We start from the raw sequence: 24417 nt of genomic DNA, 5'->3' as shown, positions 1-24417 counted from the left end.
TTTGAACTTTGTGGGAACAATTTAGAGGCGCCTTTCTCTTCCGGCCTGACTGTGGCTCAGTGCACCAAATGAGGCCATAGAGGCATGCTTGGGTGAGTTTGCCATGGACCAATAGTACTCATAGTAATAATAAATCCTGCTGGGCTTGCTCATATTGAACAAATCACTTGCGCTGACCTAATGGCAAAGCATCCATTTATGCTGGTGACTTCATGTGCAACTTGTCTGTTTCATCAGTGAAGCTGCGGGCTTCCCTGGCAACATGTTGTGTAATGTCTGTATTTATTGATTTATTTTAAATATCCTCTGCAAGAGCAGAGCCTTTGATATGACTTTGTGGTAGTTGACTGTGGTGAACGTAACACAGAGGGCAGATGGCTTTGGATTCCTTTACTGATCAGAGCATCTTGCACATATTTAAGTGGCATGTGTTTTGTTTCTACTGTGTGTGCGTGTGTGTGTGTGTTTGTGTGTTTATGGGATTGTGTGTGTGTTTTATATGGAAGAATACTGTTTTATGTAGGATGTGTTTGTCTTCACCCCCACCCTAACTCTAATGTGATCACTTCCAGACGTTCCTTGCGGTGTGGTGGTTTGGCCCCTAGTACAGGCCCTAAATCTCCTCTATTCCTCTTTTTCTTCCCTCACTCCCATACAACCTTTTATCATGCTCCCTCCTTTTGTCTCCTCTTTCCCTCAATTGAGCCGTATTCACAAACACTAATCAGTATCTTACTTTTAGCACTTTTCCTTCTGGTCATTCGCTTCATTATTTCCTCACTTTTACCTTTTCTTCTATAATCATGACAAAAAGGTCATTCCACTTCATAAGTTTGGTGAACAAGTGCGTGAGAAAACGGTTTAAAAACAATGTTCCTCAACGTACAAGTGCCAGGAATTTAGGGATTTCATCATCTACGGTCCATAATATCATCAAAAGGTTCATAGAATCTGGAGAAATCACTGCATGTAAGCGGCAAGCATGTTGTTAAAATAAAGTGCTTAACTTCAGAAGAATTCTTTGAAAAAACTAACAGAATAAAAAAAATACTCGTTTTGATCATATGGGTAGAAGCAAAATCATGCATTGTAAAAATGCATTCTACAAAACCAACATTGAATGGCCACTCATGCCAGAGTAGCATCTGCTCCATTTGCACACTGATTGAGGAGTATCTGCAACATTTGCACAATCAACATTGTCCCACATTATCGCACTACTCGCTTGTAGTCTCGACGCCCTTTGCACAATGGTCATTGTACCGGACTATTGCAATAGTAGTCTTTCGAACTGCTCTAAGTTATTGAATGTTGTTAAAAAGAAAAGGTGATGTAACACAGTGGTAAACATGACCCTGTCCTAGCTTTTTTGGAACGTGTTGCAGCCATAAAATTCTAAGTTAATGCTTATTTGCTAAAAACATTAAAGTTTATCAGTTTGAACATTAAATATCTTGTCTTTGTAGTGTATTCAATTAAATATAAGTCGAACATGATTTACAAATAATTGTATTCTGTTTTTATTGATGTTTAACGTCCCAACTTCATTGGTATTGGGGTTGTAGATTAAAACAATTCAGTATGTTCAGAATGAATGCATGACATGAAGGAATAAAAGTTTGATTTTGTTTCTGCTGTATTCTTTTTAAACCGCTTACAGTTCCAACACAGACATGTCATGACACTATTCCATTCCAGACATCTTTTATATCACAAAAACCTGGCATTTGAACAGGCGTGTGTAGACCTTTTTATCCACTGCAGCCTTGTTCCTGTTTTTGTAATCTGCCTGGTGAGCCTACAGTATAGTGCTGTTTAACAATTGGGAACAATATTGTATAAAAGCATTTCTTGGTGCTGAATTTGCCTTAATTTGTTATTTTACAAAGATTTTATTCATCATTTGTTATTTTAAAATATTTTATATATATATTTTATTATATTATAATATAGATTAGGTGATATAGTTCAGCAATATCTGAATTTGCACATTCATATTTTATTTAGGTTTTTTTATTTTATTTGACGTTCATGCTGATCTAAGTTACTCACCATTTATACTTGCATAGTTACTTTCTTACTCTTACTCTAATAACTATTTGCAGGACTACTTTTTACGTTTACCTGAATCATATTATTATAAAGTAGCAGTACTCCTACTTGAGTACAATATTTGGCTACTCTACCCACCTCTGCTCTCAAGTGATAAATTTGCTGCAAGTTGGGTGAAGGGGATGCTTACATCATCGGTTATGAACCCAGGATGTTGAGTTAAACACTCAGCACAATTTATAGCCATCTGCTCCAACTGTTTTCATAATTGTTTCACATGAACAGCTATAAAACTTTCTTTAAATAAACTGAATCGTACGAAACATTCCCTGTGTGCGCATGGGCTTCGAGTTGGGACAATGAGTCCTCAAAAACAATGGGTCTGTTTTAGAGGATGAGGCACAAAGCAGGTAGTGACACTTCACTTGGTGAATAAAACATGTCTATCTATGAGGGAAACTATGAGGGATCACATATGCGCTCAACAAAACACAAAGACAACACTGTTTGTACCACAGCAACCTACTTCTGACTCCGTCACTGCAGCGACAACAGCCACCTTTGGTAAGGAACGAGATCCACGTGCATGTGTAAGAGGAAGTAAACTATTCCATAGAAGACTTCAATATGGAGAAACACCGGTTTGTTCAAGTAATCGTAAAAGGTGGCAAAAAGAGCCCTAAAACATCAAACTCAACAACTGACATTTTAATTTTGGAAAACTCCAAAATTCCAAATAGGGCACACGCACAAACACACTTCCAGTTGAAAAGGAAGCTGTTGCACCAACAGTTTGAAAGTGTGCATGCCTGAGTGTTTACTTTTGAATATGAGGTGGATAGTGGTGGCCATTGAGAGGACCTGAGACACCCTGCCAGGTCTTACAACTGCTTAGTTTGAATGTAGGAGAGGCAAGATGGAAACAGGCCTATTGGCTTTGAATGACCTAAAAGAGACTCACTGGTGGCTCCTCACGTGGGAGCATTAACGGGGGAACCAGTGTGATCCTGGGATATGGTTGCACAACTCACAAATGTAACAAAAGTTTTGAAAAGAGACTAACTCAATCTAAATATAAATCACTAAATATATCTGTTGTTGGAATTCCGGGCAAGATTGAATGTCTGTGCACTTTGTAATCAATATATGCAATCTATCAAAAGGAATGCAGTTGCTGTTTGTTTTGCAAGAACTGAGTCACACATCAATTGTGACTCAGAGGGCTGAGCGAGCGATAAATGTCTATTTTATTTGGCTAATTGCCTTGAGCTCACCACTGTCACATAATAGACAGAGGAAAGAAATAACAGACCAAAATACAATTAAATCAAATCTGAATGAAATACAAATGGAGACAACAGCAAATTAAATAACTGGAGAAGAACTGAAGGAGTAGACCCAGTTGGCGGATCATTCTGATGTCTTCTGCAAAGCACACAGACTGACGCAGATGTACATCTTGGGTGTGTGTATAAATTATACATTATGACTAACAGTGGCCAGAAATTCATTTTGTCTTCGTGTCCATTTTCCTCATTTCTGGCAATATTTCCACTTTGGACTACTTCTCCTGCTAAAGTAAACACACATCTGGCTTTTGAGAGCAAGAGAAACAGCCTCGAGCTTGTTATTCTTCAGTGTCGCTTTACCTAGCCCTCTACCTCCATTTGCCTTGTTTTCCTTTTCACTTTCTCTGGGGCACAAATCCTCTTCTTTCACTGTTTTCTATCTACAACTCCTACCCTTACGGTTTTCCTCTTGCATGTTGCATGGACATTAGTTGTTCTGAAAGTTAGGGGTTAATGGAACAAAAGGACAAAAACATTATGGGCCTGATTTATTAACATCCCAATTCGCGGGCGCTAAATTGTGTGTTGCCTCTAACAGATTGTGCACGCTGTTGGCAACAGGTGTATAAGTGGTGGAGACTGATGTGTTTAAAGGAGGGTTAAGGGCTTTAGGCAGCTGTTTATTGAAAGGGACAAAGAGTCTAACACAGTGATTCTCAACTGGTGGGTCGGGACCCAAAAGTAGGTTGCGGACCAATTTTGAGTGGGTCATGGACAGCTAGTAGAAAGAATGTATTTGTATTCTAATATTTTTTTGGTATAATACAGAGGAGTACCAGTGAACATATTTGGTAAGCAACAGGAAATGTTACTCACTTGTGCTCTAGCCTAGACATTAATTTATTCCATAAACAAATACGGTGTGGTTCAGCCTCTGGCTTAGCGGACATCATGGCGAGCAAGAGGCTTTTGGCGGTATGTCAAACTAATTTGAAACGGCATTCAAAAATATAACATACTGTACATGTGTTTTCAGAGACTATTTTTAAACCAAAAAAATGCTTTATTGTTCTTCATTTCTATCAAAGACGATTGTGACTTTGCAAGAATAGGAAAATGCATGTCCCAGGTTGACAACAGTTGAGAACCACTGGTATAACACACAGATACAAATTGTATCTGGCATCACTCTCCAGGGCAACCCTTAAAGGCAGAGATGAGGGGACTCGAGTCAAATGACTTGACTCGAGTCGACTCGAGTTGCCAGTTTAATGACTAACGTAGCCACCTACATGAACAATGATGGATGGCGCTCCAAAGGTATCGTTATTTCTCATGTAATTTCTCGTGTATAATGCGCACCCATGTATATTTATATACGCACACCCAAAGTTGAACTTAAAAATTCTGGAAAACTTTTCAACCTATGTAGAATGCATTTTTACAATGCATGATTTTGCTTCTACCCATATGATCAAAAGGAGTATTTTTTTTATTCTGTCAGTTTTTTCAAAGAATTCTTCTGAAGTTAAGCACTTTATTTGAACACATAATACTTTCTTTTTATTTACTTGCTCTTATTTTGAAATTCATAGCCTTACTTATATTTAGTTAATGAGAAAACACACAGTTGTGCTCATATGTTTGATTACACAGGCAGAATTTGTAAGATGTGTACAATTCTTTAAAAAAACATGAAGGACCAGGCAAAACACATTTAATTTTATTTTAATGGGATTCAAATTAAACTGTCAAGCATTTCAGAAACGCATTATCATTAAACAAAACATAACCATAAAGAAATTAATGATGGTTGTTGTTCAGTCATATTAAAAAAAAAAAAACAGTATTTCACAAATTCTGCCTGGGTATGTAAACTTATGAGCACAATTGTACATATATGCAGTCATATGTACCCCTGTCATATTGGAATGAAAGTGCAGGCTACAACTTTTTCATAACCTCTAGGTTGCATACTAGAATGAAAGTGTACAACTTTTTCATAACCTCTGGGGGGCGGTAGCATATTGGAATGAAAGTGTGAATATAATATTCATACTACTGAACGTGTTTATTGAAGTGTCACCATTAAAATGTCATCTGTTGTGGTGGCTCTGTGTGAAAGCTTGTCTGGACTATGTTTTTAAAATTGAGACCGCAGCATACGAAACATAACCTTTAATGTAATGACAATTGTCAATTATCCATAGTCAGTGCTTCTAAATAAATTAAAGTAAAGGACACAGGAGGAATGTAGATTTTGTTCAAGACTTTTTTAGGTGGTAAAATGTTTTATGTCATGTATTATTCTCTTAATTATGAATATCTTTCATTCACCATTAGCCCATTAGGTACACATCTAATTATATTTGACGAACAGAAAACAGTCTTGGCTTTTGTTTAATGGTGTTCTCTTAAGAACCGCTACAAGGCTGTCATCACAAAGTACACAGCATATTGTTCAGAAATAAAGTTGAGTTAAATTGAGTTTGGAATACGACTTTAAAACAATTCAGTGCAATACATTCAATCAATCATAATCTCAGTTGTTGTTCATTTAACTTTTATTGTATAAAATGTGAATACCGGTACTTTTTTAGGGCCACGACTTATACGGCAAAAAAATATTGTGAAAAAATATTTTATTACCATCTTGCCACTGGAGCAAGATTGTATGACTTGACTCGACTTGTTTGAAATTTAGTGGCGACGCGAATTGACTTGTTTAATTTTTTTGCTAACTTGCTTGAGACTTGAGGGTTATGACTTGAGACTTGCTTGTGATGTGCACATACTGTATGTGACTTACTCCCACCTCTGCTTAAAGGTCAACATACAACACTACAGATGTGACTTTTGTCTTAACATACAGTAATGACACTTTATAAACGCAGTATATTTCTTCACATAGACTTACATTGTTTTATTGTTTTTATATAATGCAGTGCTATCTTTCTTCATTAAAAACAAGTGACAGTTGGATCAGATAATGGTATCTCAATTTGCTTCAATTGGGAATATTGATTTGCTATTCAAGTAAATTAAATTACGAGCTGGTCAGACTCAAGGTACCACTGTATATAATATAATATTATACACTGTCATCATGTGCTTTTCACCAAATATTCCCCAGCTTCATCATTACTATGCAACTTAAACTAAAAATAAGTGGAAATATGCTGCTAGTTTTGTGTTTTTTCTAATTGTGGTAATTTCACATTCGAGTTTAAATCAGTAGATGGGCAGTATAGGCAGTAGTTTAATCTCAGCACATTTAGGACCCGTTTTATGAAAATGAATAAATATCCTGGAAGATTATCAATATGCTTAATATAGTATGTGCGTAGAGAGAGAGAGTGTGCACTACTCACTGTACTGAAGTTCCAGACCCGCTTAAAGGAGAGCCTCTTCCTCAGGCTCATCCTGCTGACGACTGACTACTTCATCTACTGTACATGTTACTCACAAAAACACACATTACACTCACACACATTAACTCGGAAACCAACTGAGCTTCTTCTGGAGCTATTTAGAACAGGAAACAAATGCAGTCGTCTAAACATGGATGAAACCAGGGTTTTGGACATCTATCACACACGTGGGCACACATACACACGCACAAAATTACAAGCTAAAGTTGCAAGTAAGTCAACACATTGCTAAAACACCAGTTTTCTCTAATTGTGTCCCAAGGCTTCCATTCTCTCGCAGCCTCACGCACACACACGCACACACAACGGCTTGTTTCCATAGAGACACGCCCCCATCAGGCAGTGTGAGCTGAGAAAGGGGAGTGAACAAAGGTTAGTCTGCCAATCACATTCCAGAACAGCCCTCCACTCTCAGGCTCTTCCTCCGACCTCCCTTTTCAAATCACAGCCTCAATTCAAGTCTAACATTTTCTTCCAACATCAAAATAAAATTAAAGTTACTTATTAACATCTCCATGTGTTCAAATGTTGATTTTATTCAAAATTTAATTTTAATCTGAGAGTAACTAAAGGAACTTCAGAGCAGGGGTTCCCAACTGGTGTCATCCTCATTTCCAAAAATCCGCACTTTAAGTACCCTGGATCATATTTATGCTTCAGCGCTTTGCCCCTGCAGCAACAACACAACCATGCAAATTGTAAACACGCTTTTACTTATATAGTGCTTTTTGTACTGCAAGATACTCAAAGTCACTGTCTCCTCGTTCATCTACTTATCATACAACAACTCAAGTGGTCAGTATCTTGCTCATGACACTTAAACATGGTCACAGGGGCTGAGCAGTCGACCACTTTCTACCGCCTGAACCATGTCGCCCCCACCTGATCCATGATCATAACTTTGTAGTCAATTAAACTAAAGGTGACCATTGCAATGCTGCTAGACTGCTGCAAAATTGTGACACATGCAAAAGAGCACACTTAATATGCTTATTAAATTTTTATTTCTGAAAAAAATTCAACCTCTGAGACCCACCCAGAAGGTCAACCCACTTGGGACCCACAAGACATACATACACACACCGCTCGCTTTCACACACTCATATAGAAACAAAGACTGCAATTCAATATGTGCATGTGGCCTTTAAGCGTACACCTCACTCCCCTAATTTCCTGTTATGGGTTTTTGGGTGTTGAGTGGGGGTATAAAGTGAATGCGTATATCCTTCCACCCATCCATTTTCTGTACAGTCTATCCTCACTAGGGTCATGGGTGTGCTGGTGCCTATCCCAGCTATCTTCGGGTGAGAGGCGGGGTACACCCTGAACTGGCCAGCCAATCACAGTGAATATATATGGGAGTCCAGGGGATACAGGGAATCCAAATAGCCAAAAGCATCTAAAAGGCAATAGCCAGTATGTTCTTTTTTCCCCCCATCACGAGCTTTTCACTTTCCAGCCCAGAATGCTGCAGTATGCTATTGATGAAGTTAACCTTCCACATCCCTGTATCATAGCAACATCAGGGATGGCTCCAGCACACAGCACCCACCACTGCCACCGCCTCACGCGCACAGATTGAGGTGAGGTGAAGTGCCACAGTCTTAATGACACGGCCTTCTAGCAATACAGACAATGCCAGCACCCACCCTGGTCCCAGCCGCAGTAATTGCATGCCCACGCATACAGTATGGGGTATGATACAGTCAAAACTGGTTAAACTCACATTCTGTAGAGAAAAGAAGAGAATAGGAGAAGAAATGTTCCTATGCAACTTTGCACACAATCTAATCAGAGCGTATGACTTTTGTTAGCCAATCATCAGGTTGAAAAGGAGTGACTGTCTCAGGACTAAACAGGCAGTTACTCAAAAGTCAGAGACAAATAATATCAATTGGACAATTATTTGTCCAAAGAAGAAAGACATAACTGCATTGCTTGATACAGAATATCAGATTTAATTGTGTAGATGAATTAGTGGAAGACACATGAGTAAAGCCTTGCCAGACGGCGCAAGAGGTTCTGTGTTAAAGCATTCCCACGCTAGAAAAGTAGCTTTGTTTATGAATATTAAAGAACTATCAATCTTGCTGATCCATTCAGGCACCAGCCTCAATCATCCCTCTTGATGTATTTTTTTTTCACTGACTTGCACGCAAGTTCATAGGGGGGGGGGGGAAACTTGAACACTGCCCTCTGTTGTTAGAATTGAGGCATAGCGCAGAGTACAGCCGGACAGAAAGCAAGCTGAGATCACTGAGATCCCGGAGATCATTTGATAATGTCATTGATCTTTGGGTGTTAAAATATGATTTAGATATATTAAATATTCAGTCTAATCAATAGTCCTAAAGAGCACAGTAGGAGGAGTGGCCAGTAGCACCAAATACAGAGCTCAGTCCGAGATTTAACTTCATTTCAGATTTTATCATGCTGTAACACAGTTGTTTCTGAGAAAGCCCACTTTTGCAACTATCAAATTTGTAAATTTGCAAACCATAGTGCTGCTTGGTATTACATTTTAAGAGACGTGTGTGGCTATGCATCCATTTCATTATAATTCAATCTGGTTGTTGGCTGAAAGGCTCTTCCGTCAGTCACAAGTGCAGCATCATGTCATAAAGCAAAGGTTTTAATATATTCTCGTGTTGCCTACAAAATGAACACACACTGCAGCAACTGACTTATCACATGGCAATGTTGGATTGTGCTGTTGAGGTGAACAGCACCCATTTGGCATTTGTTCAAGAAAAAAAGAGGCACTTGTCTTCATCTTAAGGCGGAGCTCACGTCTGATGTTGTGCCTGCCGTCCTGAGGTGTTTCATGTACAGTTGCAGTGTTGACTCATCATCTGATATGCCTTCCCTACAAACACTTTTGGTCCCAGAGGAAATCACGAGGAGCACACAAACAAGTAATGTGTGTGCGGGTCACTTATCTTTGGGCATTACATTGTGCGAGTGTTCCTTTTTTCGTAGGGTATGAATGGGCGTTTCATGTCTGTGTGTATTGATGGAGCGGCACGGTGAGCGTCTGCCTCTGGGGTTCAATCCCTGGCCTGTTGCATAAACACATTGGGTCAGATGAACTGCAAACTACTGTTTCATCACTTGTGGGTTTCAGGAAAGTAAAATAGATTATGCGCTGCTTTCCACCCTAGAGCCAAGAACAACTAAATAGCACCTTTATTCCTGATGTTATTTTTATATCACATCCAAAGCATTACTGAGCGATGCTCTCGCTTGTTGCTTTTAATAGACTAAAGCCAGAAATCAACAGGTTTCCTTTGGATGATACGTTGTCAAAAAACTGTGTTGTGATTGGCTTGCATTGGTCACTTGGCCTGTCATTCCAGAGCTGGGCAGTGCAACGAAAGTTTCAGTACATTTTAGCGTCAATAAACATGGACTTAATCAAAAGATATCAATTGACAGCTGTAAGTTACACTGATAAAACCATAACAAAATTGAATTGTGTTATTACAATTCATCAGACAAGATTGCATATCATTGTGTGCGACTGATGAAAGAGACTCATCCGTAGGATCAGACACACAATCACACACACACACACACACACACACATAATTACTTACTGGTTGAGAGGTTGTTTCCGAGTCCCCACTCAAAGTTTGCTGTTCCATGAAGAAAGACACGAGAAATTCCCAACACTACATGTGAAAGCTCCCCAAGGCGCACGTTGAATGATAAATAGTTGTGTGTGTTAATGTGTGTGTGCGCGTGGATGTGTGTGCACAGTAAAGCTTGATGCCGTCTATGAGTCCAAATCGCTCCAGAACGTCGCTGTAGCGAGATTCCCCTTCCAACTCTCTGTCATCTCCCCTCCTCCTCTTCCTCCTTGCTCTATCGTCTCCGTCGCCCTGCCTCTCTGCTCTCACCCTCCTCTTTCTCTGCATTGCCACCCACCCTTGTGTGATTCCTATTCCACCCACACTGTTGTGGTGTCAGAGGCATGCACATACACACTAATCAGATGCAAAATGCAAGGCATGGCTGAAGACGGAGACCCCCGCCTTGACGGACCCCCCTTCACCACCATAGACCCCTACACATATGGGCTGAGCTCTGAGTGAATGCCTTACTCTCAGTGCCCTCGTCTGTCATCTCATTAGTATGCCCCATGCACAAGTGACATTCATGACAGAGGGAGGCAAGAGAGGAAGGATTTGATGGACTGACTTTGATCCTTCCTGGAAGACCAAGAGATGACAGAGCAGACAGAAGGGCAGAAGAAGAACAAGTAACAGTGGCGTGAACAGCACAGGTCACTAAACTGGTAATATGATCACACTGTACAGAAGAGTTCAGAAGTAGGTGCATTCCGCAACATGCCTTGACACACCGTGGTGATACACACACTCATACCCCCACTTCCAACCCTGCCCTTTCCCTCCATGGCCTAGGAAGGGCCCTGAGGTGGGGAAAATAGGTGCAGCACCACTTCACTTCAAGTGAAAGTGAGTTGTTTTTTTTAAATAGCAACCACCATCAAAGTGTCATATCATATATGCCCCGCCTCTCGCCCGAAGATAGCTGGGATAGGCTCCGGCACGCCCGTGACCCGAGTGAGGATAAGCGGAATGGAAAATGAATGAATGAGGTGAAATTAATTATTGGAATAAAAATCCATTAAAATAATGGACCACTTAATCAAGTCAGTTAAGTTTCTCGTTAATGAGAGTAAACGGGCCATTAAACTGGGGGATACCTGTTTTTTTGGGGGGGGGGGGGATTTGTTTTTTTTACAAGACAAGAGTGCGCAAAAATTGACAGGCTGCATTTGTTTCCAAAATAGGGTAGCTTTACGGGAAAGTCATGCCTGAATCACACAAAAAGCACACACCAAAAAAACCCACATATTTACAGATACTGATAATGAAGATGAATTGGTAGTAGGTCATGCAGCTGCTAAAGAGATGCCACACGTATATTGTTACGCACGCAGTTGCCACGCACACGTGAAGATTTCTCATTGTCATCCAATGTGACTCGCTCCCTTTCTTGTTGCTTGTGTGCAACACAAATGACAACCACACAAACCAGCTCAAAAGAGTCACACACTACTGTTTGCACTTTGGAGTACAGTGGAACCGCGGTTCATTAAGGACCTTGTTCACGAACAAAACGGTTCATGAACAAGATTGCCAAACCGAACTTGCTTCAGTTCGAGAACAGTCACAGTATCCACGTGGAACGTTCACTTGCACTTCCTCTCGCACAGCGTAAACGGCGCTCCATGTGTCACAAACGTCACATACAGGTACTGTATCTTTTGAGTTTTTTTTTTTTTTTTTTTCCAGGTACTGTCCCCCCAGTGGCCAGGTTGCACATACCAGAAGGAGTCACAAGGTATTAATCATGATGCAAAAACTGTTTAAGCCTTTACATTCTATTTAATTATGATATTACTGTATGTTTTATAAAGAAAATATTACAGAGGGATAGTTTAGTCACAGAGCAAATTACACTTTTATCTGTACTAACTTGGTGCAGTCTTGCAGTTTCTAGTGATACTGAAGGTTTGAATAAGTACTACCGTGATTTTGTTTCTGTTTTGTAAAGTATATTTGGGGTTCCAGAAGCACTTAAATTGGTTTAGGGTTGAAGAACTGATGTGATTATGAAGTTGATACCTTCCACCACCTGTGGACCCGTCCACCACTTTTTGTTACGTTGTTATTTTTTGTTAGTCCCTGCTTCTGTACTCTCACATTAGCAGTTTTGCCTTTCGTTGTTTTCAGTTTTACATTAGATCACTCCTGCAATCAGGAGCGGTTTTGGTTTTGTAGTTTAGTAATTTTTTCCTTGATGACAGTTTTTCATCGTTGTTTTTTGGTGTTTGCGGTTAAATAAAACTGATAGAAACTGTTTCAAACTTTAACTTCTGCATGGCGGACCATACACTGGCCTAAGGCCACAGTGTGTCTTATGACTCAGATGTGGTGGCTATGTTCAGAATTACCCAATCACATTCAAACTTGTTAAATGGTAGTCACCACAAACCTGCCATTATTTAAAGTGCCTCCGATAAAGCCCAAATCAAGTTCTGCTTTTGTACTAGGTGTGACCTTTTTTATTATTATTATTATTATTACCGTTATTTATTTTTGCTTTCTGGCAGAAGCCAGAAGGTTTTGTGTTAACACTGACTGCTATTTTGATCTCTTCCTAATTCCATTCACCTTGTCTTAAGGCCTCAGCTCCAACTAAAGAAAATGCTGCCACCACCATGCTTCGCTGTGGTATGGTGGTCTTTTGGTGATGAACAGCATTGTTTGACCCCAACACACCTTTTGGCATTATGGTCAAAAAGTTCAACCTTGCTCTCATCAAACTAGAAGTAAATCTCCCAAATAGATGTGGGAAAACATGTGGAAGATTTATCAAATTCAGTATGTGTTTAGCCCGCTTTAAATATTCTGTGGACTCTACGGTGACTAATTTAACATTATGTTACCCTAATGAATCCTTCCATTGTTGTTTTGGACTTTGCAGTTTCCATCAGGGAAGAAAAAAAAATCCACTACATACTGTACAAGCCTGCTCTCCCTGTCCTTTTTTTACTGCAAGCAGCATAGTTAACAACGCTAGTGAAGAGGATTAGTATTTTCATTTGAACTTTATACTCACCAAATGACAAATTAAATTAAAAAGTCTGTCCTTTCCTTTTTTTCTTGCCATCAAATACAATAATATAACAAATCTATTGGTTTGACTATCACAATGTTTGGGTTTAACCAGAGAATCATGAACATTGTCATTTTTTTCCTATATCTTTTAAACTTAAAGCATAAAATAAAGCGGCTACTGTAAATCTAAAATCAACAAAATTTTAGCCCTGTGGAAAAGAATACATGAATAAATAAAAATGTATATATTATTCCCTCAAGGGGATTTGGCACCCAACAAGCCCAGGAAAGCCACCACAATGGATTTGGACCTTTACAGAGAGCTCCATGTTGTGTATCCCCACCAGCACAAGAACAGGACAAATGTCATCTTCTTGCACATACACTGTATCATTACATTGCAGTTTCTGGGGAAAATATTACCAATCAGGCTTGCAATCTACCAATTGTGTGCATTGTAGACCACTTAATTCTGTCCATTCAACTCTTATTTCTTTGCCCTGATTTCATTTGTGAGTCTTGCTGGTTCCCTTATACAGCAGGGAAGGAACAATTGTACCCACAATCACCTTGCCATTTTGTGTTCAGCAATCAAGGACCACTTAAGAATTGTTTGTGTGCGTCGGTGGCCTTTCAACTGATTAATTCCATTGGAATGCGCAAAAATAACAAATAATAATCACAATAATGAACATATCTACATGGTGTCAATCAAATGTTTAAACCATAGGTATGTCATAAATGGGAAGATTATTTTTTTAAACTGCATCTCTCTGTGTGTTTGTGTGTGTGTGTGTGTGTGTGTGTGTGTGTGTGTATATATATATATATATATATATATATATATATATATATATATATATATATACATATTTTCATGCCAGATACACACTCTGGGGGGAGTAATCCTAAAATGTGGACATTCCCTGTCAAATCTGGCCTTGCACGCATTCTCCCGTCGACCTATGCACTTTTCCTCTTTTGCGTGTCAGAGGCTGTAGTAAGTCATGCGCACCATCATATTGCACTTGCACAATATATGCCACACATAATCCATCCATCCATTTTCTGAGCCGCTTCTCCTCACTAGGGTCGCGAGCGTGCTGGAGCCTATCCCAGCTGTCATCGGGCAGGAGGCGGGGTACACCCTGAACTGGTTGCCAGCCAATTGCAGGGCACATACAAACAAACAACCATTCGCACTCACAGTCACACCTACGGGCAATTAAGAGTCTCAAATTAATGCATGTTTTTGGGATGTGGGAGGAAACCGGAGTGCCCGGAGAAAACCCACGCAGGCACGGGGAGAACATGCAAACTCCACACAGGCGGGGCCGGGGATTGAACCCGGGTCCTGAGAACTGTGAGGCTGACGCTTTGACCAGTCGGCCACCAGTCGGCCACAATTTTTTTTACTGCAGTTTATGCAGTATACCAAGTATACCAACCTTAACCCGAATTTTTTGGGCTGTAAGGAGCTTGATCAGATTATCCAATGCTGTCGGAAAGTCCAGTGTAAAGTTGTGCCAGTAGTGTGAAAGTCTTACATGATCAAATGGTGACGAAAAGCGCAAAGAAAGAATTAGCAGGCAAATAGAAGAAAGGTTGTTCACTGGTATATGCAGTACTGACCACACTGTAATTATGTCATTATGTTCACTCAAATGCATTTCACCCTACATCACAAAGGCTGAAACAGGAGGTTGGTGTGTATGGGTACAGTATGTAAGCAGATACTGTATATAGCTTGCATTGATGTGTCTCAGACAGAAATTTAGCCTATGTGTGTGCGTTTGTGTGTAGTTGCTCCATGCGTATGTGCTTTTGTGTTGAAGCCGTTGTAAAGACCAGCTTGTTGCTCATCAGAGCTCATTACGAGTGCCAGATACGTTTGAGCTGCCACTCTCCAAAACACAAACACGAACACACACACACTCACACACATCCCCCATGCCTACCACAAAGCTGTCTCTGTCTGTCGACATTACTGCATGAGCACAAAGAAAATGGCATAATGACGGGAAAAAAAGGTAAGATAACAAGGGAGGCAGAGACGGAGGAAAGAATGCTGAACATAAAAATAATATAATCATAATAGAGTATAATGTATACAAATAGTGTAATACAATGGTACATTCGAGACAAAAGAATGCCATGTCGTGGGGGAAACATTTTAATTGGAACGCCATCTAATGCTAATGGCATTCCAGTGTCTTTGCCTAGACTTCCTATGAAATTCTATAATTGAGACCAACCGTGGAAAAGTGAAAAATTCCACGGTGCCCAAGTAGCCACTGGACAGCGGAAACATTTAACTTTCCTCTGATCTCTATCTTAGGAGGACAAACAACCAAAACTGTTACTGGGAATTATTCTCCGCCTCGTCTCACTCTCCCTCAGACACCAGCCGACGTAAACAGTGTTCATGTTTACCTTGGTTCAACCAGAATGTGCAGCATTACCCTGTTGATTAAGATAGACATAATAGCTAATGTCTGAATTCTTGTTAACAGAGGATCATTAGGTGCACATGATCAGTATAACAAATTATGTCTGTGCCGCTCCTCAGTGGTGGGTAAATGCAGAAAGCAATTCTTGCTTTACATCGTATGTCACAAAAAGAGAAACTTCAGTTTTTTTTCTTTTTTTTTTTTTGAAAAGATAATATTTAGATTTTCAGTGGGGTATTGATTTAACAATAGGTTTATTATTGTGCTTTTAATTGACAGAAGTTTAAAGGTGGCTCATACTGAGAGCTCTTTCTAGTGCTGCATTCCAAAAAGCTGAAAATGTCAGATGTCTGAGAAGTGAAAGAAACAAATACAGTAGTGCCTGAAAATTTGAACGGCCTGTCGTACAATTTGGAATGCAAAGAAGCTTTTCATGACAAGTGTCACAAAAAAACATAGAGGTCATCCTGTGGTAAGTCAGCAAATCTTGATCGCAACATACCTCACTGGAACTTGTGTTCTGCTTTTGGGGGCTTCTTCTAAGAAGGAGAGTAATTATTTGGATTATGATAAGGACAAAAAATGGATGTGAAATGATTAAACGGATAAAAGTAGAATTATTGCCTCAGTGGCTTTAACATTTAACAGTAACAACAGTTCAACTTTGTATGACCTAAATCTCACTATTAAACTGTACAATAATCATAAAATGTACAGTACATGGTGTCTCACTATAGGCTGGCTTCTCCACATTTGTGTGTATGTTACCATGGTGATATGAGAAAAGGGCTTGAAGTGTCAGGTGATGATGCGCATGAGCTGCTATTATTAGAAAGTGCTGGTGCACATGTGGCTCAAATGTGACGATAACACTCAGAAGAAGCTCAAGTGCTGCACTAACACGCGGCACTTATCTGCAGATGTACAGACACCCTGTGTGTATATGTGTGTGCGTGCATGTGTCAAGTGAGTGAGTGGATGTGCGTGAGAGTTAGTGAGTGAGAAAGAGAGAAAGACATCCATTAATGCATGGATGAGAGAGAGAGAGAGAGAGAGAGAGAGAGAGAGAGAGAAAGAGAGAGAAAGATCGATCGATCATGCACTCCTACCTCCAGGTCATCCAGGGAGCGGGCCATGCTGAGACGTTTGGAACGTCCAAAGGAGCGCCTGGCTGAGGAGCGCTGGGGGAGAGGAGGGAACCCCATGGTCAGACCACGGAACCGACCGCCCTAAGGAGAGAAAGACACAGGTTTCACATCCAGGTGGGGACAGCAGCGAATATCTATGAAGCAAAATGGAGTCTTTGAGGTTGGGGAGAAGGGATCTTGAAAAAAGCACCCTCAAAACTAACCCTTCCGGACGGACCCCGAGGAGTGAACATGTGAACAGATAAACTCGCACTTATCAGCAAATGAATGTCAAAATAATTTTAGTGCTCTTTTCCCTATTTTAGACTTGGTTATGTTATTGAATTTAGATTCTATCAAAGCCATTTACCCTACATGGTTTAATTAATTCACATGGGATTATCACATTAATTCATCGATTTGAGACTTGAGTTAGAACAGTTTGTGGGAGGGCCTTTTGTGTTTCAGCATGCACCCTTGGGTGAGTTTGTTATGGAAGAACCTGAGAGCCCTTATCTCCATCTCCTCAAATACCATACATTGAGATGAACTAGAACAGAGATGAAAAAACATATGTGGACGGCATTGGCAATCTACTCCAGAGTTTCTTACATTTAATTTCAGTCCCTGTAGGAATAATGGCCAAGGGTCTCATTTACAAAAGCACTCAAAGGATTCCTACTATAAGGATGCGTAGGCACATACGATGAAAATGTCATGTCCTATAAAATTCTGCATACACACAGCCAACATCATGCAATCGTTTTACAATTCATCTGGAAATATGCGCCGCAAGGTCCGCCTTATTGCCCCACCCTTTACACATGCCCACAAAACAAAGCCTCTTTTGAATGAAACTGTTTTATCAATGAGCAGTGGGGGCTAGTCAATAGAGGGCGCTAGAGCGCTGTCCCACCACATATGGTCGTCACGCTATTACTTTCCTTGAAGACAATAAATAACAATATTGATAGTGAAATGAAAATATTTCAAAATATACAGGTGAAACCAGATATTTACATACACTATATAAAAAGATACTTTTTTTTATCACTGTCTGACATGTACTCATATTCAACTTTTCCTGTTTTAAGTCAATTAAGATTTCTAAAATTATTTATTATTATTTACTAAATGTCAGAAAATTGAGAGGATGTTTTTAGACAATGTTTCATTACTTTTTTCAAAGTCAGAAGCTTACATACATTTCATAAATCTTCTGTACCATTTCCCTTTAAACTGTATGACTTGGCTCAAATCATCTGATTAGGATACCCCCTGGACGCCTCCCTGGTGAGGTGTTCCGGAACACCTCACGTCCCAGCTGGAGGACAACCCAGGCCTGGGAACGCCTCGGGATCCCCCCAGAAGAGCTGGACAAAGTGGCTGCGGAGAGGGAAGTCTGGGCTCCCTGCCTAAGCTGCTGCCACCGCAACCAGACTCTGGATAAGCAGAGGATGATGGATGGCTGGATGGAAGGATGGATCAAAACCTCTGGATATTCATAACCTAGTATCTTGAGTATTTTTGACTCTGCCTCCTTACCTTGCCCACAGACTATTTCACGAGCACGCCTTGCCTACCTGCCTTGCACATTGCACCTGTTAAATTGGAACACAGCCACAGATTTCGTTCACCACCCAGAATTTCACACCCGTGGACCACTGCAATGTCCAAGACCCCCGTTATTGTTGCATCTGCCACCTTGCCTCCAGCCTCTGCATTTGGGTCCTCCACACACCCAAGAGCCTTAACAAGAGTGGGTTCTATTAAATGTCAATCCGCTTCCTACAAATAGTCTAGTGTCATCTATTGCTTAAAATTCATATGACTTTGCTCTGGTGTGGAGGCGAGTCCATTTACATGAGCAGTTTCCCCTTTTTTTCTCACACTGAAATGTTAAATTCCACATTAGACACAGGCATGCACAGTCCTCTGTTATTGCATACACAACTAGTTGGATTCAAGACAAAGGGTCACCCACACATTCACAAATGCTGGATATCATGATAGAGTGTACTGTGTGTTCATATTGAATAATCCAATTGGTTGAATTGCATGTGTCTTCCATTTCAATTAATTATACTCTTGACTATATAAACTTTGTCCAGGGTGTAGATGCAATGTCAGCTGGGACATCCGTTCGATAAGGTGTACGGATGATGGAGGGATGGATGGATTTACTACCGCTGTAGCAAACCATTAACTGGAATGACTTCACCAAAAACTGAGCAGCTGTTCCATTTAGTCATAAACTGCTGCCTAAAATGTGCATGAGATTCCTCACTGGGTCATCAAGATTTACTGTTCCAAGCCATCAAACGATGATGTAACCCGTAAACCAAACAGAAGTCTTTAGTCGCCTTCACATTTCCACATAACACATACTCTTAATGTTGTATGTATGTAAAAATGTATGTTCTTTTGTGTTTGATGAGCTAAACAATAGTACCCTCATAAACCTCATTAGGCCCATAGTGTAGGATAGAACATGTAACAATAGACCCCTGCTAAATTAATGCTCCCCGACAAAGGAATCAATGAACACCGAAATGTGACTGACACTAATTAGTGGCAGGATTACATTACATTAAATTGCAAACAGTTGCTTTATGTTCGGTTAAAATTTAAACCCATCCATCCATCCATCCATTTTCATGCTGGAGCCTATCCCAGCTATCATCGGGCAGGAGGTGGGGTACACCCTGAACTGGTTGCCAGCCAATCGAAGGGCACATAGAAACAAACAACCATTCGCACTCACATTCACACCTACGGGCAATTTAGAGTTTTCAATTAACCTAGCATGCATGTTTTTGGGATGTGGGAGGAAACCGGAGTGCCCGGAGAAAACCCACGTAGGCACGGGGAGAACATGCAAACTCCACACAGGCGGGGCTGGGGATTGAACCCCGGTCCTCAGAACTATGAGGCAGACGCTCTAACCAGTCGTTCCAGTCTAACCAGTAACCTGTTACTGTCGGGACCTATCATGCACCTCTGGTCTTGAAACACTTCCGCTTATTGTGACCTGGGGCCGTGGGACAGGGAGGAAGCAACATTCTGGTTCAATATGTAGCAAGCAATCATCTATAGCTATGATAATGATTAGGACAAAAAAAGTAAAAACAAATGTAAAGAACTATGATGCAATGTAGAACGTACTCACTTACAACCACATTAGGTACTCCTCAAGATAAAAGATCTGCATCAAAATTTGGGCCTTTTCAAAGAAATGGCAATGTTTTGTAAAAGAGGTATGGCTTTTTCTATGTACTGTATTGTGGTTGTAGTTTGCAGTGTTGTACAACTGCACTACATCAAACTGAGAGCTGTTTGTAATAATTGGAGTCTGGAGGCAAATGTCACTCATGTTAACATACATTATACTCATCCATCCATTCATTCATTTTCTGTAGCACTTATCCTCACTCGGGTCGCGGGCGTGCTGGAGCCTATCCCAGCTATCTTTGGGCGAGAGGCAGGGTACACCCTGAAATGGTCGCCTGTAGATCGCCGGGCACATATAAACAAACAACTATTCACACTGCGGGCAATTTAGTCTTCAATTAACCTAGCATGCATGTTTTTGGGATGTGGGAGGAAACCGCAGTACCCAGAGAAAACCCACGCAAGCATGGGGAGAACATGCAAACGCCACAGAGGCGAACCTGGATGGATGGATGGATGGGTGTGTGTGTGTGTGTGTGTGTGTGTGTGCGTGTGTGTATATATATATATATATATATATATATATATATATATATATATATATGTATATATCCACTCTGTCCCTCTGTCTGTCCCACCCTAAAACCATTTTTCTGTCCAGACATCAGAATAATTAAAAATGTTAAAATAATCAGAGGGAGTATTTCAAACGCCACTGTTGCACAGAAAAACTGTTCCAGTACAAAGGCATACAGATCCACCATTCTGCAAGGCCATGCAGCTGAACAGGACTGGTTGTTTGGAGAAAAAAAAAGTGTGGCATTATGGACACTATGTTCCGTTACTTCACTGTACCAAGCTCAAAGCTTCATTCTGTGATACAAATGTTTTTTATGTATATACTGTAAGTTGGAAAGGTACCATAACCCAGTCTTTTATGCAATATTTACCAGCAACAGTGCGTTCTGCATCTTTTCGGGTCAATAGAAAAGCTTAGTTTTCTTGGTAAAATATGTCCATTGTATCACACAGTAGCCTAATCCTAGCCTTTGTATGTGACACGAGTCTGAAACCCACTCCAGTTGGACCCATTAGTGTGTGCAACAGATGGTTTTCAGTTGATGACATATGTCTGGCTGGTACATAATATATGATCTGATACTGGAGCTGTGGGATGAACAACTTATCCATCTAGTTGATGGGTAGAGGGCCACGTTGTGTGCTTGCATTACTCAATATGGTACAGGGATGTTTGGTAGGTATCCACACAGGTCAGGAAACTTTCACACGGATGAAAACTTTCACATGTCAGTGACAAACACTTCAGTCAAAGAGCACTGGCGTTAAATAGGAGGCTTTCGGACAGAAGAAGTGATAGGGAGCATTGGCATGAACACAGATAAATTTATAACCTGAATAAAGTGCAGTTGGACAGACTCTAGTCAGAGTACATTTCTACAGCAGTCCTACGTGCTGGAAGGAGGCTACCTGTTGTCACGACTTCTCATCGCATAGTTAGTTTGAACATATTGTAACTCTTCCAGGATTCATCAACAACACAGTGACACATAACGTGGTGGAAAGACACAGAATGCATTCAGTTGAAAGATACAAACACACAGAAAAGTAACCAGCAACAAAATGCATTTAACCCAAATATGTATGATAATAATGAGTTTGTACCTTTTTATCTGCATTTTTGGCACCCCCACGCTTCTTGCCGGTTTCACTCCTCTCTCTGTCCCCAGCACCAAAGAGCTTCTTGGCCCACTCATCTTTCTGAGCAGTCAGCCGTTGGGTGTGGGTCTGGGCATGTAAAGCAGGTGGAGGCTGACTCCCTCCAGGCGGCGGCAGGTGGTCTCCAGGGACCAGCGGGGCCCGGTAACGGTCAGCAGGGATCTTATTCATGGGTGGAGGCAGGGTGCTGCAATTAGCTGATGACCACCCGTCAGTGGATTCGGCGTACGACTCCTGATCGCTGCTCAGGCCGTGGAGGTGGTGGTGTTGCTGGTGCCAGTCTCTCAGCACGTGGACTGGCAGCCAACGCTGAGACTCCACCCCTCCTCCAGCTCCGCGCTTGTCCCCGCCTCCGACAGCTCCTCCCCACTTCCCCTGCGAGTAGTGGTGCAGGGGAACCCCTCGAGCGTGTCTAGCTGCTACGTCAGTGTGTGCCAGTGGGAGGGGGTGAGGGAGGTCAGCCAGGTATGGTTCATGTCGGTAGTGGCTATTCCTTATAGCAGGTGGCGGGGGAGGTGGGAGAGAGGCAGCAGCTCCTAGAGTGGGGCTCCAAGCCTGCTGGGAAGAAGGTGGGCTGTCCCAGTGGCGCGGCCCAGAGGCGTGATTGTGGTTAAGAGGCCCTCCCAGGTCAACCAAGAGCACTCTGTTGCTCTTCTCCTCAGGTAAAAAGTTGCCAATCCCGCTATCACTATTACTGCTGGTGCTGTGGTTCTGCTGGGCATCATTATCTGGATCATGAAAGGCTCTGGCTCGGACGCCCTCAATGTTGTCCCCCATGTCCCGGTAAAGTACAGACACAAAGTGGAGGAGAGATTGAGAAGTGGGTGGGAATTCCAGGCAGCCTCCTGTGTCTGGGTCAGGAGTACATTCAAAGCCAAACCTCCTGGCCACTCCCAAATGGACCTGGGGAAAACAAAGAACCGCATAAAATAGCTGCCAAAATACTACATTTTCTTATACTGCAATGGAGAGATTACCAGTCATCTATTAGCGGTAAGGCATTCATTCAGGGAACTTTATTTATAAAAATTTGTTCCAGCAATAAATAATGACATTTGTTTCTTTAGATGACATTAGATTTATATAATATTAATTAGAAAATAATATTTGTACAGTATTATAATTACTATATCTTTTTTATTGCTTATAGCATGTTTCTTTTAACTCAAATGTAAAAATTAGCAAACAGTGGTATTAGTCATAGCAAAGGTCATTACAGAAGCCCTAATTGTATTATTGTCTGAGGTGTAAAATTTGTTATGGGGAAGACAGACCTGGCAATTGAAGAACAGCAGTTTGTCACAGGAAGACCACTATTTGAGGTATCTTTCACAAAAAAATTACCTGAATCTGTGCTCCTCTTGTTGATTGACATTGGAATAAAAAAATGTTCTATTATAATATTGTATTATATAGTACTATATGGCGGCACGGTGGACGACTGGTTAGAGCGTCAGCCTCACAGTTCTGAGGACCTGGGTTCAATCCCCGGTCCCGCCTGTGTGGAGTTTGCATGTTCTCCCCGTGCCTGCGTGGGTTTTCTCCGGGCACTCCGGTTTCCTCCCACATCCCAAAAACATGCATTAATTGGAGACTCTAAATTGCCCGTAGGTGTGAATGTGAGTGCGAATGGTTGTTTGTTTGTATGTGCCCTGTGATTGGCTGGCAACCAGTTCAGGGTGTACCCCGCCTCCTGCCCGATGACAGCTGGGATAGGCTCCAGCACGCCCGCGACCCTAGTGAGGAGAAGCGGCTCAGAAAATGGATGGATGGATGGATAGTACTATATGATTACATTCCAGTAAATGTTATTGGAATTATTCTTGGTGGGGATTTTTCATTCTCATTTTCTTATTTGATGCATACGTGCGTAATTTTAGGCCACAGTAAATGAAAGGAAATGGCTGACTGCAATGAATAATGCAACAAAGATGGTTTGGTAGAGAAAAAAAACATCCACGTTGAAGACGTGTTGAGGTCAGATTTCTCAGAACACAATACACTAAGCATTCCTAGTCATCAAATTCCATTTGCATAATGCTGGTAAATAGCACAGAGATATTCAAGATACTCAAACGCTGTCTCTTTTCACACCTGGTGGTGACACAGGTCAGGATCCACAATGAACACATGGCAAGAAGTCCTCAAACCTCCTTCTTCGTATCGCCCTCGGCTGATAAGACAGTCTTCGTCTGTGGCCTGCATTGTGACCAGTCCAAAGAACCGCCGGTCATCAGGACAACAGGCACTGAATGCTAGTTTTTCTGCAGGATACGTGGCAAGGATCTGGCCTTTATCACTGCACAGGCGCACAGTGTCATGCATGACCTGCCAAAAATAGGAGACACTGCATTAGAAATTGACACAAGGGAAAATACAGCAAAGCCCTTCTAAGTTGCAGTTCATCTTTGGCACCCTGCTATATCGCAGATTTTTCAGCGAAGAGGGCGCCGCTTCAGTGTAATACAATGCCATGTTTGAATATTTGTTGTTCCCACAGAGCAGAGATA

General features: G+C 41.1%; 1 protein-coding gene across 2 annotated transcripts in view; it reads right to left on the bottom strand.

Annotated features, from left to right (window-relative positions):
- The window catches only part of rgs12b (regulator of G protein signaling 12b), a 56425-nt gene that overhangs the window by 24179 nt on the left and 7829 nt on the right, over positions 1-24417 (bottom strand). For both annotated transcript variants that reach the window (XM_061769652.1, XM_061769653.1), the window contains exons 3-5: positions 24002-24235; positions 21854-22810; positions 16982-17101 (exon numbers count right to left, since the gene is read on the bottom strand). In XM_061769652.1, coding sequence (XP_061625636.1) covers positions 16982-17101; positions 21854-22810; positions 24002-24235 — 1311 coding nt within the window. The remainder of the gene's footprint in view (positions 1-16981; positions 17102-21853; positions 22811-24001; positions 24236-24417) is intronic.

The sequence above is a fragment of the Phyllopteryx taeniolatus genome, chromosome 4 (assembly GCF_024500385.1).
Source record: "Phyllopteryx taeniolatus isolate TA_2022b chromosome 4, UOR_Ptae_1.2, whole genome shotgun sequence".
Classification (NCBI taxonomy): domain Eukaryota; kingdom Metazoa; phylum Chordata; class Actinopteri; order Syngnathiformes; family Syngnathidae; genus Phyllopteryx; species Phyllopteryx taeniolatus.
This window is presented reverse-complemented; position numbering and strand designations above follow the sequence as displayed.